The sequence below is a fragment of the Leucopleurus acutus genome, assembly GCF_964270905.1.
Source record: "Leucopleurus acutus genome assembly, chromosome: 3".
Taxonomy (NCBI): domain Eukaryota; kingdom Metazoa; phylum Chordata; class Mammalia; order Artiodactyla; family Delphinidae; genus Leucopleurus; species Leucopleurus acutus.
The window spans coordinates 58,971,700-58,987,698 of NC_139145.1; the positions used below are offsets into that span (position 1 = coordinate 58,971,700).

Sequence of the window (15,999 nt, forward strand, 5' to 3'; positions counted from 1 at the left end):
TACTAGCGGAGTCAGCAACACAGGAACTGTAGGATATATTGTAAATATTTTCAAGGCACTATTCAAAACACTTGCCCATGCAGAAAGAACACGAAGACTGCACTTCTGTGATAAAGACTTACATAATAGCTTGGCTTAACTACTAGAAAATAACCTGCAACTAATGAGAACTTGGGGAAATATCTTGATAGCACATCTAGAAACTACAGACAATTCTAAGGTAATCTTTTGAGGAAATCTTGTGGTCAAGGGTTTGAGGCCTAAGGCTAGACTATATTATGATAATTATGTTTTGATTATGTAAACCAAAAATATATAAGCTTGCTGAATAACAATAAAGTATGCTACTATCTGCCTGACTCCAGAGACAGTGTCAGTCTTGTTCTTTCTCCGTCGCTGACGCTGTTCCTCACTCAGGTACTCCTGGACTCGTTGGAGCTGGACTCCAGCACTCTTCATCTGATTGTTCACTTGCATGCTTTATAATTAAAAAAAGGTAATCATAAATAGAGCACTTTCCCGAGTTCTGTGAGTCATTCTAGTGAATTATTGAACCTGAGGGTTGGTTGTGGGAACCCAGGAATCTGTAGCCAAGTCAGGCAGTACTACAAGTAACCTGGGGATCCCACTTGTGGCTGGAACCTGAAATAAGGGGTCTTATTGAGAACCTTGCATTTTAACTTGTGGGATCTGGCGCTAACTCCAAGTAGTTAGTGTCACCTACAAATTGGCGCTTGCCATCTACCTCTACAAGGATCAAATTATGAGCTGCTGCAACTGCTGACCTTCAACACCCCCTGAAAGGAGTTCAGGGTGGAGATGAGGAATGAGGCGCTCTGTGCTCTAGGAAAAACTGGCAAAACAGGTCTTCAGATACATATTTTCAGGAGACAATTTTATGAGTCCAACTGTTGCATCTCCTTGTACCTAGAAAAGCACTAAAATCATCCCTCATGGTGACACCTGCTCCTGATGACTAGCAGTAACCTTCACGAGACTAGCAGAAACCTCCTGCAAAGAAATATGTGCTTCATTGCACGTACTCCCCCTGCACCAAAATCACATATATACTGAACTTCCCCCGCTACCTCTTTGGAGCAGCTTCTCAGAGCAATCTGAAATGCTGTCTACTGGACTATAGTCCTAATTTTACCCCAAATAAAACTTAACTCACAATTCACAGGTTGTGCTTTCTTTTTCAGTCGACATTAGTATCAGAATTGGATTGAAATGTAGGACACCCAGTCAGTGTTAGAGAATTGGTGTCAGATACAGTTAACTATTAGTTAACTTTTTTGGGTTCTGTAAGTCATTCCAGCAAATTATGGAAGCTGCAGGAGTAGCGGGTATACCTGGGAGTGTAGATAGCTAGTCAAAGTGAGGACCCCTGAGCTTGACACTAGCGTCTGAATTTAGGGCAGTCTTATTGCAACTGTGCTCTTACCTGTGAAGTCTGGCCAAACTCTGGGTAGTTGGTGACAGAAGTAATTTCATCCTACATGGAACATTATTCAGCCACAGAAACGAAAGAAGTACTGATACATGCTACATCATGGATGAACCTTGGAAAACAAGAAAAAAGCCAGTCACAGAAAGAACACATATTATGTGAGTCCACTTATATGAAATGTCCAGAACAGGCAAATCTATAGAGGCAGAGAGTAGATGAGTGGTTGTTTAAGGGTCAGGATAGGGTGGGGGTTAGGGAGGTTATAGTAAAGGAAAGCAAGTTTCTTTATAAAGTGATGGAAACGTTCTAAAATTAACCGTAGTAAGAGTTACACATATCTGCAAACGTACTAAAAACGTACTAATTGAATAATACACTTTAAGTGGGTGAATTGTATGGTATATGAATTATATCTCAACAAAGCTGTCATTTTTTAAAAAGGTAGTTATCTTTTATAAATACATACTGAAATAGCTATATGTGAAATATAAGGTGTGTGGGATTTGCTTCAAAAGAATCCACTGGGGGCTTCCCTGGTGGCGCAGTCGTTGAGACTCCGCCTGCCGATGCAGGGGACGCGGGTTCATGCCCCGGTCCGGGAAGATCCCACATGCCACAGAGCGGCTGGGCCCGTGAGCCATGGCCGCTGAGCTTGCACGTCCGGAGCCTGTGCTCCGCAACGGGAGAGGCCACAACAGTGAGAGGCCCGCGTACCGCAAAAAAAAAAAAAAAAAAAAGAATCCACTGGGGTGGAAGGGGGAACAGAAGGAATAAGACCAGCCATAAGTTGATAACTGCTGAAGCTGAGTGCCTGGAAGCTCATTAAACTCTTCTCTCCACAGTTATATATGTCTGAAATTTTTCATAAGAGGAAAAAAAAAAAATTCCATGCAACAGTCTGGCTCACTCAGAAAAGAGAGGTCTGTCACCTCCTATGGTAAGTTATTGTTTAGAGGCCCCACCCAGAGCCCTCAGATCAGGGAGATGAATTATTGAGGGGAATCTGAGAGGCACAGAAGCCATGGAGTGCGGAGAGGCGATGAGCACAGGGGCTACTTTGGGCCGGGGCAGCTCAGCCCCTTCAGTCCTCACTGACAACCCACAGACCAGGCTGGCCGTGGTGGTGGAAGTAGAGCGAAGGAGAAGATGTGGTAAGAAGCCTCCACACATTCATCTCAGAGGTAACACAGCCTGGGAGAGCCTCTTGGGAGAGGGGGAGGGCGAGGCCATCTCACATTAGGAAACTCAGGCAAAGGTTGAGGGCAGGACTTAGGAGTCCTGAGAGTTCAGTTTCCCCCATGAGAGTTGATATGAAGCCCACCTGTCTCAGGCCCCGAGGAGACCTGTTGCCCCACGCTCCTCCTGGAGGGGCCCAAGAGCATCCGCCTGTGTCAGCGTGGGATTCTGGAGAGTCAGGTAGAGATGGGATGGGCTGGGATGGGGTGTGGGTAAGTCCAGGGAAGATGGGAGTGACACTGTTGACTCCAGTTCTGCTCATAGGAACAATGCATCACCTTTGACAGAGTCCTGGCTTCTGATGCTCCTCAGGTAGGGGGGTCTGGTAGGGCGATGAGAGGAGGGTCAGAGCACTCAGGACCCTTGATCCTGGAGTGCTGAGTGCTTCCCAAGCTCTCTGGTCAGGGCAGGCTGGGCAGGCACCTGAGTCGGAGATGTGCCTGTGTCTCCCTGCAGGAGGCGGAGCAGGAGTTGCTAGCAAGAGTCCAGTGCATGCTGGGCTCGGTGGGCCGAGGGTACAGTGTGGCCCTGCTGCTTCGGGGTCGAGAAACAGAGGTACCCCGGCTTGTGCCTCAGGTGAGTCCCAGAGGATGCACCAGTCATAGTTGTTATGAGACTCAAGTGTTGGCTCCTCAAGGAGACCTTCGAGAACTTTCCCCTCCCCACCCTAGCTGGACTAGGTGCCCCTCCTTGGGGTTCCTATAGCACCCCGTGGTCCATACAGGATGTTTTTCCAGCATCAATCACGAAGCTATTGAGAGGTTAGGGAAGGTGGGAGGCTGGGGTCCATGAGGTGAGGGTCAAGGAGGGGTGGTGTGCAAAGATCAAATACTCAGGGAAGTCTACTTTTCACTGTTCTTAGTAATACTAATAATGATAATAAACATTTTGTTTTTAGGCTTCAGCAAAGTGCCCCCAAACTAAAATAGTTGCCTCAAAACCTTGTCATGAGCCCCTACCCTAGCAAACAGGAGGTCCCACTGAAAATGTCTGCTCACTTGTCTGGCTCGCTGTGAACCACAAGGCCAGGGGCTATTTTCGTCCTGGCCACCAAGTCCAGAGCACCTAGCACAGGGCCAGGCATAAAAATAATTTCCTTGCCCTCAGGAAGTGTTGAAAAACAGGTTAATCCTTTCTCAATCCTCACTCACCCTTCTCCTCTTTAGCTGCTGCAGATGCTGTTTGAAGAAGCTCTGCCCCTCAGGGGCTCTGATGCCGTGCTTAGTACACTTAGCCTGGTGCAGGTGAGGCCCTGAGGGGAGGGGAGACCTGGGGAGCCAAGGCCATGTTGATGCTGCAAAAGAGCCCAAGGCTCAGGGACTGCCTGAAGAGTTTGGATCTTTTGCCCGTCCAAACACCTACAGCTAGTCTCTCATTGGTTCCCCCTCTTCCCGTTCATCCTCCACACCACTGTCGGCTTGCCTTGCTGGGGTCTCCTTTTTCCTGCCTGAGATGGCTGAATTTTGGTGCCCTGCTTGGTTCACAGGGCCCCAGCGGGAGGATCACATGAGCCAAAGGCTGGGGAAAGGTTCGGTTTGTAACAGATGTTGTGCTTGTGTGATCGCAGCTCAGCACCAGTGGGAGGAGTTGGGACCTGCTTGCTCCAGGGTCAGAGAACCTGTCAGTGCTGGATGTGTCCCCTCTGGGCTTGTGAGTGTCCAGAGCCCAACGGGGTCTGAGGGAGCTTGTCTTAAGTCAGGGCTGACACCCCAAACCAAGCCGTTGGAGGCTTCTCCCCACTGCCACTCCAGGGAAGGGAAGTTATGAACTTGGGGTCATGCTTACAGGTTTTGCATTTGCCCCCAGGACTCCCTCTCACCGTCTTCCCTTCATCCCGTATCTCCATAACCTCTCGCTCTTCTCACCACCCCATCCACTTACACCTCTTCAACTCAGTCATTACCATCCCGGGTGATCTGAGCATCTCACCGAGCTGAACTTCAGTTTCTCCATCTATAAAATGGGAGCAATCCCAACTATCCTGTTTCCCTCACTGGGCAGATGATAGGAGAAAAAATAAGATCATGAAGATGAGAGGTTTTTAGGGGATATATTGAGCTTGGAGTCTTGGGGATGACTCTTATAGGCTCTTGGGCCCCCATGGGCTCCCCATGCAGAGATTCTGGGGGGCTGGACAGAACCCTTGTGCTTAGGAGCTGAGATCAGCCTTCCCTTCCTCCAGGGTGGTAGAAAATGCCAGTGAAGTGGAGGTGTCTGACTCAAGAGCTGCCTCAGAGCTGTACTTGCAGGCTGCAGGTGGTGAAGACAGGTGAGGACAGGCGGGTGCCTTCACCCACCCCCATCCCCTAGCCATTTGGCCTGATCCTTTGATCTCCTCCACAGTGCCTGCTCTCTGCTCACTGTCACCATGTCCTGCCCACGGCCTGACCCTCCTGAGGGACCTGGGACCCAGGGCATGTGGCGAGGAGCCTTGCGGATCCTGCAGCTTCCAGGAACCCTGTAAGTTTGATGGAGCCTTTTAACAGCTTTGGGGAAGGCTTGGGTAGGTGGCTGAAATATGGATGTAGAGGCCCAGGGCAGCATCAGAGTCTCCTCCTTTCCTCATCTCTGACATGCTGAAGGATTTGCTCCCTTTAGTATTTCTTGTAAGGCAGGTCTACTAGCAATGAACTCCCTCAATTTTTGTTTATCTGGGCATATCTTACTTTCTCTTACATTTCTGAACGATAGTCTTGCCAGATACAGAAATCTTAGTTGACAGGTTTGGTTTTTTGTTTTTTTTTCTTTCAACACTTTAACTGTGTTATCTCACTGCCTTCTGGCCTCCATAGTTTCTGATGAAAAATTGGTTTTTAATCTTACTGAAGATCCCTTGTGCATAATAAGCTGCTTCTCTCTTGTTTTCAAGATTCTTTCTTTGACTTTGGATTTTGACAGTTTGATTATAATCTGTCCTGGTGTAGATCTCTTTGAGTATACCCTCCTTGGAATTTGTTGAGCTTCTTGGATGTGTAGATTCATGTCTTTCATAAGTTTGGGGGACTTTTTGAGCATTATTTCTTCAAATATTCTTTCTGTCATTTTCTCTTTCTCTTCTCCCTCTGGGACTCCCATTATGCATATGTTTGTACACTTGATGGCAGCCCACAGGTCTCTTAGGCTCATTTTCCTTCATTCTTTTTTCTTTCTGCTCCTCAGACTGGATAATTTTATTTGACCTATATTCAGGTTTGTTGAGATTCTTGTGCCTGCTCAAATCTACCCTCTAGTGAATTTTTAATTTCAGTTATTGTACTTTTCAGCTCCCATATTTCTACTTGGTTCCTTTTTATAATTTCTATTGTTCTATTGATAGTCACTGAGACATCATTTTCTTTTTTTTTTTTTTTTCTTTATCTTTATTCCCCTTCTCCCACCACAAAATTTTTAGGAAAATTCCCAAGATAGCAGTGAAGCTAGAAGTTGGGTGGGAAAGAGGGAACTGGGAGTTGACAGAGGAGCCAGCCTTGGTGAGACATCATTTTCTTGATTTAGTTTTCTGAAAATATCTAAGACAGTTGATTTAAAGTCTTTGTCTACTGAATCCAGTGTCTGGTTTCCTCAGGGACAGTTTTTATTAATTTCTTTTTCTTTTTTCCTGTGAGTGAGCTATACTTTCTTTTTTTTTTAATTAAAAAAAATTTATTTATTTATCTGGCTGTGCCAGGTCTTAGTTGAGGCATGTGGGATCTAGTTCCCTGACCAGGGATCGAACCAAGGCCCCCTGCATTGAGAGTACAGAGTCTTAGCCATTGGACCACCAGGGAAGTCCTGAGCCATACTTTCTTATTTGCATGCCTAATAATTTTTTGTTGGAAACTGGCCAATTTGAGTACTTTTTGTAAAGACTATATTCTTTATTGTGTTGGTCTCTTAAGTCTCCATTCTTTTTCCTTAGTGCTCTGACACTCTGGATATGATAATCTGATAACTCTGAAAGCTGGATTCTCCCTCCTCTCCAGGGTTTGCCTTGTTGCTTGTTGTGAGCATTAGCCATCCATTTGCTTACTTTTCCAAACAATTTTTGCAAAGACTGTATTCCTTGCAGTCACTGAAGTCTTCATTCTATTATCTCAGTGATTAGCCAATGACCTGACATAGAATTCCCTAACCTCCGAGAATGCGCGCCCCCCCAGAAAAAAAAAAAAAAAAAAAGAAAGGAAAAGGAGAAAAAGGAGGAGGAGGACAGGTAGGGGAAAGGGAATGAGGAGAGAGGAAGGAGAAGAAGGAGGAGGCAGGGAGGAGGAAAAGGGAAAAAAAGGGAGAAAGGAAGAAAAAAATTCTCCAGGTTTCTACAGACTGGCTCTGTGTTGGGTCACTCCTTAAATGCTTAGCAAGACCATTTACAGCTCTGCCTTAGCCTCACCTGATGCTTGCACTGAGCCCTAATTCAGCCAGAGGTGAAAGCCTTTGGTCTTCTCAGGTCTCTTCTGACCACACATACTGCCCAGGACATATGTGTGGCTTTCTAGGTACCCTAGTACACATGGGACCTTTTCAAAATCCTTATTCCTCCAAAATTTCACTCCCCACCTTTTCTCCCAGTCTTTCCATGTGTCTATTGTTTGCCCCAACTGTTATTTTTGCTTGTTCTTTCATCTCTCAATGCTTTGGGGGACTGTCCTCTGGCATAGCTCCTCTGCTCCAAGAGAATTCCAAGATAAGTGAGACAAAGGGAGGCAGCTTTCGTCAGTCCTTTGTGGGAAACCCCAGACAATCAAAACAGACAAACACAGTTCCCTGGGAACAAGATCTACTCTGCTCCTTTCAGAACCAGGTACCCCCACCAGAAATGTGGGCTGTGCTGGGGAGAAGGTTGGGGCTAGGGTAAGTTAAAAACACCACAAAGATCTCTTACCATATTTAAGCTGCCTTTCTCCTGGTTAAACATTCACTTGATTGCTGTCAAACTTTGACTATCTCCCAGAGTTCCAGTAAGGTTGATTCTGACCATTTTTTTTTGCCAGATGTTTCTGGGAAGGGACAGACTCCCAGAGTTTCCTACTCTGCCATTTTTGTTGATGTCACCTTGCTTTGCCATTTTACAATTGGGCTGTATTTTTATTATTGAGGTGTAGGAGCTCTTTATATATTCTGGATACAAGTCCCTTGTCAGATATAAAATTAAATTGTTTTTACTATGAGAATGTATTATTTGTGTAATTTTTAAAAGTAATCAAATATAAAATAAAATAAAGATCTATACAAGGTTGCAAATCTGTCTGGTGGTACACAAAAGTGACTGGAAACAGTCAATCTTTCCATCAGAGTGTGATTTGGGCCAGTTTCTTTCTGCATCTACCGGTGGACATCTCTTTTCTTCCTCCATCCCTCCCTCTGGCAGAGACTGTCCCTTGCTGCAGGTGTTGGCTGGTAAGGTTGTTGGTGAGGAGGTGGAGGGCTCTCTGCCCTGGATTGTCTCATGTCTCCTGGAAGGAAACAACTACAGTGGCCTTCTTCTTCGCCTGGACCCTCAAGGTGGCCTGGGGGAGGACGTGGGTTTCTTTGGGAAGCTCTAGGATCTGGCCTTAGGCCTGGCCCCCGTCTCACCCAACCAGCGGCAGCCCCAACCCTAGCGAGCCGAGAGAGAGCCTGAGCCTCTGGGAAGCCAGGATTCAGAAAGGTCCCAGAATTGCCAGGCTCTCACCGTCTGGAAAGGTAAGGCCAATAGTAAAAGCAACCCCTCACCCTTTCAGAGGCCTTCAACAGTTTACCAAGCATTTTTACACTGACTAAAACCTTTGATTCTTACCACAATGCCATGAGGCAGATCGAATCTACGGGCGAGGGAAGGCAGGCAGGTTTAATTTATAGACGAGGAAAGGGAGGATCAGAGAAGGGAAGGTACTTTCCTATTTTCACACACTCATTAAAGATCAGGCCTCTGTGAAACGATATGTCAGAAATTTGGGGGAGGTCAAGTGGAGGGTATAGATCAAACAAGAATGACCATGAGTTGATATTTGTTGAAGCTGATAAGGTGATAAGTAGATGAAATTCCTAGACTTTGTATATGTTTGAAGTTTTCCACTAATAAAAGAGTAAAAAAAAAAAGTCTGTGGGGCTTCCCTGGTGGCACAGTGGTTAAGAATCCGCCTGCCAATGCAGGAGACATGGGTTCAAGCCCTGGTCCGGGAAGATCCCACATGCTGCGGAGCAAGTAAGCCCGTGTGCCACAACTACTGAGCCTGCGCTCTAGAGCCCGTGAGCCACAGCTACTGAAGCCCGCACGCCCAGAGCCTGTGCTCCGCAACAAGAGAAACCACCGCAATGAGAAGCCCGCACACCACAACAAAGAGTAGCCCCTGCTCGCCGCAACTAGAGAAAGACCACATGCAGCAACAAAGACCCAACGTAGCCAAAAAAAAAAAAAAAAGAAAAGTAAAAGTCTGGCCCTCTGTCTTCAGAATCAACAAACACATTCATTTGGCCAACATATTCCCAGACCACAGCCTACATCAGGCCCTGTGGAATGAGGAAGATAAGTTGGGGCATTTCACACTCTCAAGGACAAAGCAGGGAGGGAAGGACGTGTGTTTACGTATAGGCCAGTTTGGGATCGTGACTAAGGACACAGGCTTTAGTGTCAGACAGACCTGGGCTTGAGTTTCAGTTCTGCCACTCACCAGGAAGTTGCTTGACCTCTCTGAGTTTCAGTTGCCTCATCTGGAAAATGTGGAGGGAGACAGGGTAAATTAGGGTTGCTGCCTCACTGGAGTATTGTGTAGCTAAAAAGAGACAATCCATGAAAAGCCTTAGCACGGTACCGTCAAACACATGGAAAATGCCGGATAGGTGTTAGCTATTTTTTTTTTAAATTAATTTTTGGCTGAGTTGGGTCTTTGTTGCTGCGCGCGGGCTTTCTGTAGTTGCGGCGAGCGGGGCCCACCCAGAATCCCCTCTCCACAGGTGGTAAAAGCCTGGAGCCAGCGCTCAGGATGCTCGAAACAGTCAAAACTGAGGCTATGGGGCTCCCAGAACCACAGGTACGTCTTCCCATCCAAACTCTTGGGAGGCCTATTGATGTCTGCCTCCTTTTTCTCTGTTTACAGAGCACTGTGAGGGGGCTCTTCCTTCCTTCATTAATGTATTGATTCCCAAACATTTATTGACCACTATGTGCCTTTTTATAATCCTCTGGAAAGAAACAATTAACACCATGATCAGTGCTCTGAAGAGCTTATCCAAAGGGCTCTATGTGGGCATCTAAGTTAGTCTTGGCGAGAGAGGGAAGGAAGACTTCATGGAGGAAGTTGAAACCTGAAGGAGATGGCTAGCAAAGATGAATGAAGAACATTCCAGGCAGAAAAAATAACAGAAGTGTCAGAGGTAAGCGAGTCCTTGATCTCTTTGGGAGACTGCAAGCAGCTCAATTTGCTGGAGGATAGAGTTTGAGGAAGAAAGTCCAGAGAGAAGGATTGGAGACTGAAGTAGGGGCCTGGTCATGCAGGTCTTTGTAAATCAATTGAGATGTTTGGAGTTTGTCTGGAAGGTCAAGGGGAAGCCACAATTTATTTTAAACACGGAAGACAACATTGCTCCCAGCATTGCTTCAGCAAACTGAAGCTCCGAGAAGTGATGTGAGTATCCCAGGGTCACTAGGATAATCAAAGGCAGCAGAGGTGCAGAGACATCCAAGTCCTTAGACTCAGTACGGCACTCTTCCATCCCCTTAGGATGCATGTCCTCCCTTATGCAGAAGGGGCGCTGTCTTCCATGATTTGTCACAGGGTGGCTGGAAGGTCGCCCCTGTCCAGCTTCTCCTGGTGCTTTCATTTTCTTAATTACTTATAACTTGCTTTTACAGCCCTGGGCCTTGGGAATTAGGCCTGTAAACTCCAAGTTATTGAACAGGGCTGGCCACTGCTAAGTGCTTTGGGTGCCTTATCTCATTTCATGCTCTCTACAACTTTTATCAGCTCCATTTTATGGATGAGAAAATGGAGACTCAGAAGACTATCCACCTGCCTGAGGTCAAACTGCTAAGAAAATGAGGGGCTGGGACCCTGATCTGACTTCAAAACCAACACTGTCCTGGGAAAAAAGGTAATAGAATTCTCATTCGTAATATATTCTCAGCAGGTCACAGGTTCAACAGCAAGCCCCAGCCCAGGCCTCCAGGAAGAGCCTCAAGGTGAGGCTGGTGCTTGGGGTGGAGCTGGAGGTCTTCTCCACCTTTGGTGTGCTTAACTGCATTTTCCTCCAGTGGCAGGAAGAACAGCATCTATAGGACCTGATCTCCACCAAATGCACCCTCTCAGGGACTCTGAGGAACAGGTAACACCTCATGTACCCCAGAACAACTGGAAGCTGTTGGGGAGTAGAGTCGCAGAGTCCTGATAATATGTGTCCTGCTTACCTTGCCCTAACATCAGGGAGAAATATGGAGCTTTTGGCAAATAAAGGGCCTGAAGGGTTACTGTATCCCTCAGGAAGGGGCATGGGAAGGGGCTGTTTTCCTACTGGGTTCGTTTAGGGGCATGGGGTCCCTAGGGCCTCCATGGCACCTACTGGCAGAATCAATACCTCTCCTCTTCCCTCACCGCCTCTGAGTCTCTGTCCAGGCCACAGGCTCTTTCAGGCCAGCTAGTCTCCTGGATGTAATTCTAGGAGCTGCCCTGGTAATGGCGGTCTGTTGGAAAAGTTGGGCCCTGTGTCCCAAGGCTGTGTATACACATGGGCTTCTGGCTGAGCCTAGAATGATGCCACCTAGGCCCAGCAGGCCCCGGATGTGGCCCTGCAGTTCTTCCTGGCTCAGGCCCAGAGGCAGAGACTGCGAGAACAGCACCAAATTTGGATCCAAGAGGAACTGAAGCATTTGCAACAGGAGGAAGAAGTGGTGGCAGGGGTCCACATCAAAGGCCTGGTGGCTGAAGAGGTGAGGAAGGTCAAGTAGGGGACTTGAGGCTCCTACTTTTTTTTTTTTTTTTTTTTTGGCTGAGTCAGGTCTTAGTTGTGGCACGGGGGATCTCCGTTGAGGCATGTGGGATCTTTCGTTGTGGCACTTGGGCTTCTCTCTAGTTGTGGTGTGTGAGTTTTTCTCTTCTCTATTTGTGGCGTGGGGGCTCCAGGGCACGTGGGCTCTGTAGTTTGCGGCACGCAGCTCTCTCGTTGAGGCACATGAGCTCAGTAGTTGTGGCACGTGGGCTTAATTGTGCCACAGCATGTAGGATCTTAGTTCCTAGACCAGGGATCAAACCTGCATCCCCTGCATTGCAAGGCGGATTCTTTACCACTGGACCAGCAGGGAAGTCCCTTGAGGCTCCTTTTAACCTGGCCAGGTACTGTGCTGGGATCTAGCATCAATCACAGCAGACTGGACCACAACCTCTCTCATGGCCCTCACAGCTTTGTGGGGGATAGACGATGCAATTCTCAGTGCTAAGTGCTGTAAATGAGGGAGCTAGTGACTGTGGGAACAAACAGGTGTACCTGGCCCAGGCTGGAGTGGAGCAGAGAAGATGACATCTAACCTGAGACTTTAAGGACAAACAAATTAGCCAGAGAAATTCACTAGACTCAGATCCACAGGGCAGTTTGTGCTCATCACATGGAGGCACTAAGTAAACAGATCTTGTTTAAACAAGAAACAAAACTTGTGTGCACGGAGGTCGGATCAGGGGAAGGTGGGAGACATGCTCTTAGGAGAGAATCCTGTATGAGCAAAAGTCCAGATGGAAGCAATGGCAAAGTAGGTTCTGGGTGTTGCAAACTGTCCATCTGGCTGAAGCCTGGCAGGTACATGGTCAGAGTCAAGGCTAAAGAGACCGTGTGCCACGCCTCTGGATTTGGACTTTACCCCAAGGATGACGGCGAACTACTGAAATGCATGTGTCATCTCAGTTCTGTCCCTCACTAGCCATGTGAATTTGGTCAAGTTAGGTCACTTCTCTGACCCACTGTTTCCAAATCTGTAAAATAGCAATTACCTCAAAGGTTATCATTAGATAAAACGAAATAATAATATAAAGTAGAGCAGAGCCTGGCACACAGGTTGCGCTCAACAAACGGTACGTATTATCACTGAAGGTTTCCGAGGAGAGGCAGAGATGGCACCGGGAGTGGACAGGGCTGAGACTCCAGCTGGAGGCCCTTCAGGCAGAACGGGACACTGCGGAGCAGGACCTGACAGCCCTCTATGACCTGCACGTGCAGGCTGCCCGGGCTTGGACGTGCCAAGTGCTGCAGGTCAGTGAGGACAGAGGGCAGGCCTTGAATTGGTTCCAAGGCTGGCTGACTGATGGGGATCTCTGAATCTGCGCACAGGTATTCCGAGCCTGGCGGGGGCTGTGGGAGGAACAGGCCATGGCCACAGAGCATCACTATCGCAGCCTGCTGGCTGGCATCCTGCAAGACACCATCAACCTGGCCACGCAGAACCAGGAGCTCCAAGCCCAGAGCCAGCGACTTCAGCAGACTAGGCTGGGCGCAGGCATGCTGGATCCCCGCCCTGAGGAGAAATGTGGGGATCAGGAATCCTTCAGGGGCAGTCTCCTCTCTCCTCATTCGTAAAGGTCCTAGAAGGGAGAGGAGTTGGGACACAACAGCCAAGCTAACCTTCATTATGGATAGTTAATAACACCACTAACTAGGTCTTGTGCCAGTACCTGCTGAGCACACTAACATCCCTTATTTGATTTAGTCATTTCCAGTCCCCTTTATAGTAGTAGGTATCATCTGACACCCCCCCCTCCCCGCAATTTCAGAGATAAGCCAACTAAAGCTAAGAGAGGTTAAGTAATTGTTCAAGGACAGTCAGCCAATAGGTGACAGAGCCAGAATTAAAACTCAAGCCTGGTTGGCTATAGTTCTACACTGCCAGAAATAGTAGTTCACAAGTTGCAGTGTGCATCAGAATCACCTAGGAAGCTTACTGAAAAGAAAAAAAAAAAAAAAAAGAATAAAGAAAAAAAATTCCCAAACCTCACTCCCTAAGATTCTGCTTCAGCAGGACTGGGATTTCTCTTTTTTTTTTCCCCACAAGCTTACCAGGTATTCTACCACGGGAGCAGGGCCTGAGATTCCTCTGGTTATGAGAAGAGACGACAGGCAGGAATATCAGTGAGGGATCCAGAGGAGACGAGAAACGAGACCACCTTGAGTCCTAAGAGCTCTCTAGCCTACAGTCTACAGTTTGCCTTGCTGGGCCCAACACTTTCTATTCCCAAGACTCCTTCCAAATTCTCCAGGGCCCAAGTTTTATGCTTCAGAGAAACTTCCAAAGCTCCGTGACAGAAAATAGTCTCGGCTCCATGGAATTCTCAAAGGAAACAATGCTGTTAGCAACAGCTGGGAGAAAACAGCCTCTTCTCTTAGTCAATAAGTCACCCCAGGATTAAGATACTCAGGGCACCAGAGGAATGAAATTATGTTTGAGAGGAGCTATGTAACACAGAAGACACAGGACAATTATGGCCAACTGTAGAAACCACCTATACCCCAGAGCACTTTATTAAGACCTTATTGCTTATACAGACACTGATTGAGCTATACAAGTTTCCCTGTGCCTGGTCCCAGGTCACTCTGTGTAGTTTCCCTAGGCTGTTGGGAGCTGGGACACTGCTAGGAAAGGGCAGGACTCAGAGTGGGAAAGATGGTACCTCCTAGAAGCTATAGAGGGGGCAGTGGGCTATGAGAGAGCCCTTAGAGTGAGCAGAGAGGTCAGGAGTGTAGGCTTAAGCCAGGGCCCAGGGACAACATCCCTGAGATGAGTCAAGCCCCAGTCCTCTCTGAGGTTTCCAGAACAAAGGCGGGATAAGGAGAGAGTGGGGGCATTATTTCCAGGTGCTGCTGCAGCTAGGGGAGCATGGCAGAGGCCTGGGTGATGGATGTAGAATCTGCAGCAACTGGGCTTTCCTACATGACAGTGGGGGGTGAGCATGTTATGGGGGAGTCATGCACCATGGCTGGGCTGGAGCAGCAAGCACCAGGCCTGGGGGCAGTGGGTCTGCTGGGGTGACCACAGTAGGCAAGGAAAGCCAACTGCTGTCCACACCCCACTTTAAGAAACTGCATTCACGCAGGTTGAGGCAGGGCACCTCCTCCCATCAGGCACGGTATCACTTCTCAGGCCCATGAACTGATGCTCCCCTAATTCCTTAGTCAGGAAGAACTTCTGGGGGTGTAAGAGTTTCCTTAACCAAACCCAGGCTTCAACCCTCCATCCACCTACCTCCAGAGACTGACATGGCTGCTCGCACTTCCCCAGCTTTTCTCGCAAGGCACTTGTTACAGGGCTGCTGAGGGGAGGGGTCAGCACTGGGAGGTGGCTCCGATGGTGGTGCCCAATCTACAGATCAGGAATCAGGGTGGAGGTGGTGAGGGGCTAGCGACTGCCATAGTACAGGCGCACAGCCAGGCCAATGAGCAGCGTGGCCAGGAAGAAGGCAGCTGTGAGCTGAAGCTGCAGCAGGGCTGCTGAGAGCACAGCGTTGACCACTAGCGAGCAGGACACAACGAAGAGGCGTGTGATGCTGCTGCCGTGCTTCATGACAGCTGACATGAGCAGCCCATTTAGTGCCTGGCTCAGCACTACAAGTGCTGCCCATCCTGAGAAACCCTCCAGGAGGCCTGGGCCGGGGCCGCCACCTGCATGCAGACCTAGGTTCAGGAGCACACCGAAAGTGTAGAGGAAGAGGTTCTGAAGTGCCAGGGGCAGCCGCTGTCGCTTCATGAGCAGCTCTGTGTACACGGAAGACAAGCCTGAGATGAGGCAGTACAGGATGAGAAGCAGCAGTCCCAGTGGACTGATATGCAGGGGCATGGGGCCTACAGCAGCTGCGGAAGGGGGCCCAGGAAGGGTGTTCCCAGGGTCCTGCAGGCCACCAGCTGCATAGCAGGCTCCTGCTGCCATGAGCAGCAGCAGTGCTAAGCCCTGGCGTGCAGAGAGGCGGTGTCGGAGGCAGAGGCAGTAGAACAGGGCTGTGCTTCCAATCTTGAGATTGCTCAGCACCTGGTAGGTGCTGGGGTCCATGTAACGTTGAAGGTAGATCACCAGGTTGTTGCTGGCGCCGTAGAGCAGGGCTGATAGTGCAAACGGAGCGGCCTGGCGCCAGGGTGGGGTCTGCTGGGGCCATGCTTGCCAGCCCACCAGGAGGGAAAAGGCGCACAGCAGCAGCTTGGTCAGTTCAGTCAGCAATACAGCCGAAGACGGTCGGAAGGGCACACGGCCATCCACGTGGCACAGTGCCAGCAATGGTGCATGGGCTCCGTACATGGCAGTGGACAGGAGTAGCATCAGGGTCCAGCGGGCCTGCCTGGGATGGCCCAGGCCTGGCACGCCCCCGTCCTCTACACTCATGCCCAAACTAGAC

At 48.7% G+C, this 15,999-nt stretch overlaps 2 protein-coding genes across 2 annotated transcripts; one reads left to right on the top strand and one right to left on the bottom strand.

Annotated features, from left to right (window-relative positions):
* Window positions 1-1,376: 1,376 nt before the first annotated feature.
* On the bottom strand, window positions 1,377-15,995 carry SLC35A4 (solute carrier family 35 member A4). The gene is made up of 2 exons (XM_082835222.1): window positions 14,859-15,995; window positions 1,377-1,562 (listed from the first exon to the last, which is right to left on the bottom strand). The coding sequence occupies exon 1, from the start codon at window positions 15,984-15,986 to the stop codon at window positions 15,012-15,014; it is 975 nt and encodes a 324-aa protein (XP_082691348.1). The 5' UTR covers window positions 15,987-15,995; the 3' UTR covers window positions 1,377-1,562; window positions 14,859-15,011.
* LOC309958913 (uncharacterized protein) lies at window positions 3,179-13,834 on the top strand (the record flags this gene model as incomplete). The annotated part of the gene is made up of 8 exons (XM_082835040.1): window positions 3,179-3,262; window positions 3,853-3,930; window positions 4,254-4,336; window positions 4,869-4,955; window positions 8,031-8,181; window positions 11,400-11,564; window positions 12,716-12,874; window positions 12,953-13,834. 8 exons carry the CDS (start codon window positions 3,179-3,181, stop codon window positions 13,196-13,198), a joined length of 1,053 nt encoding a protein of 350 aa, XP_082691166.1. The 3' UTR covers window positions 13,199-13,834.
* Window positions 15,996-15,999: the final 4 nt, after the last annotated feature.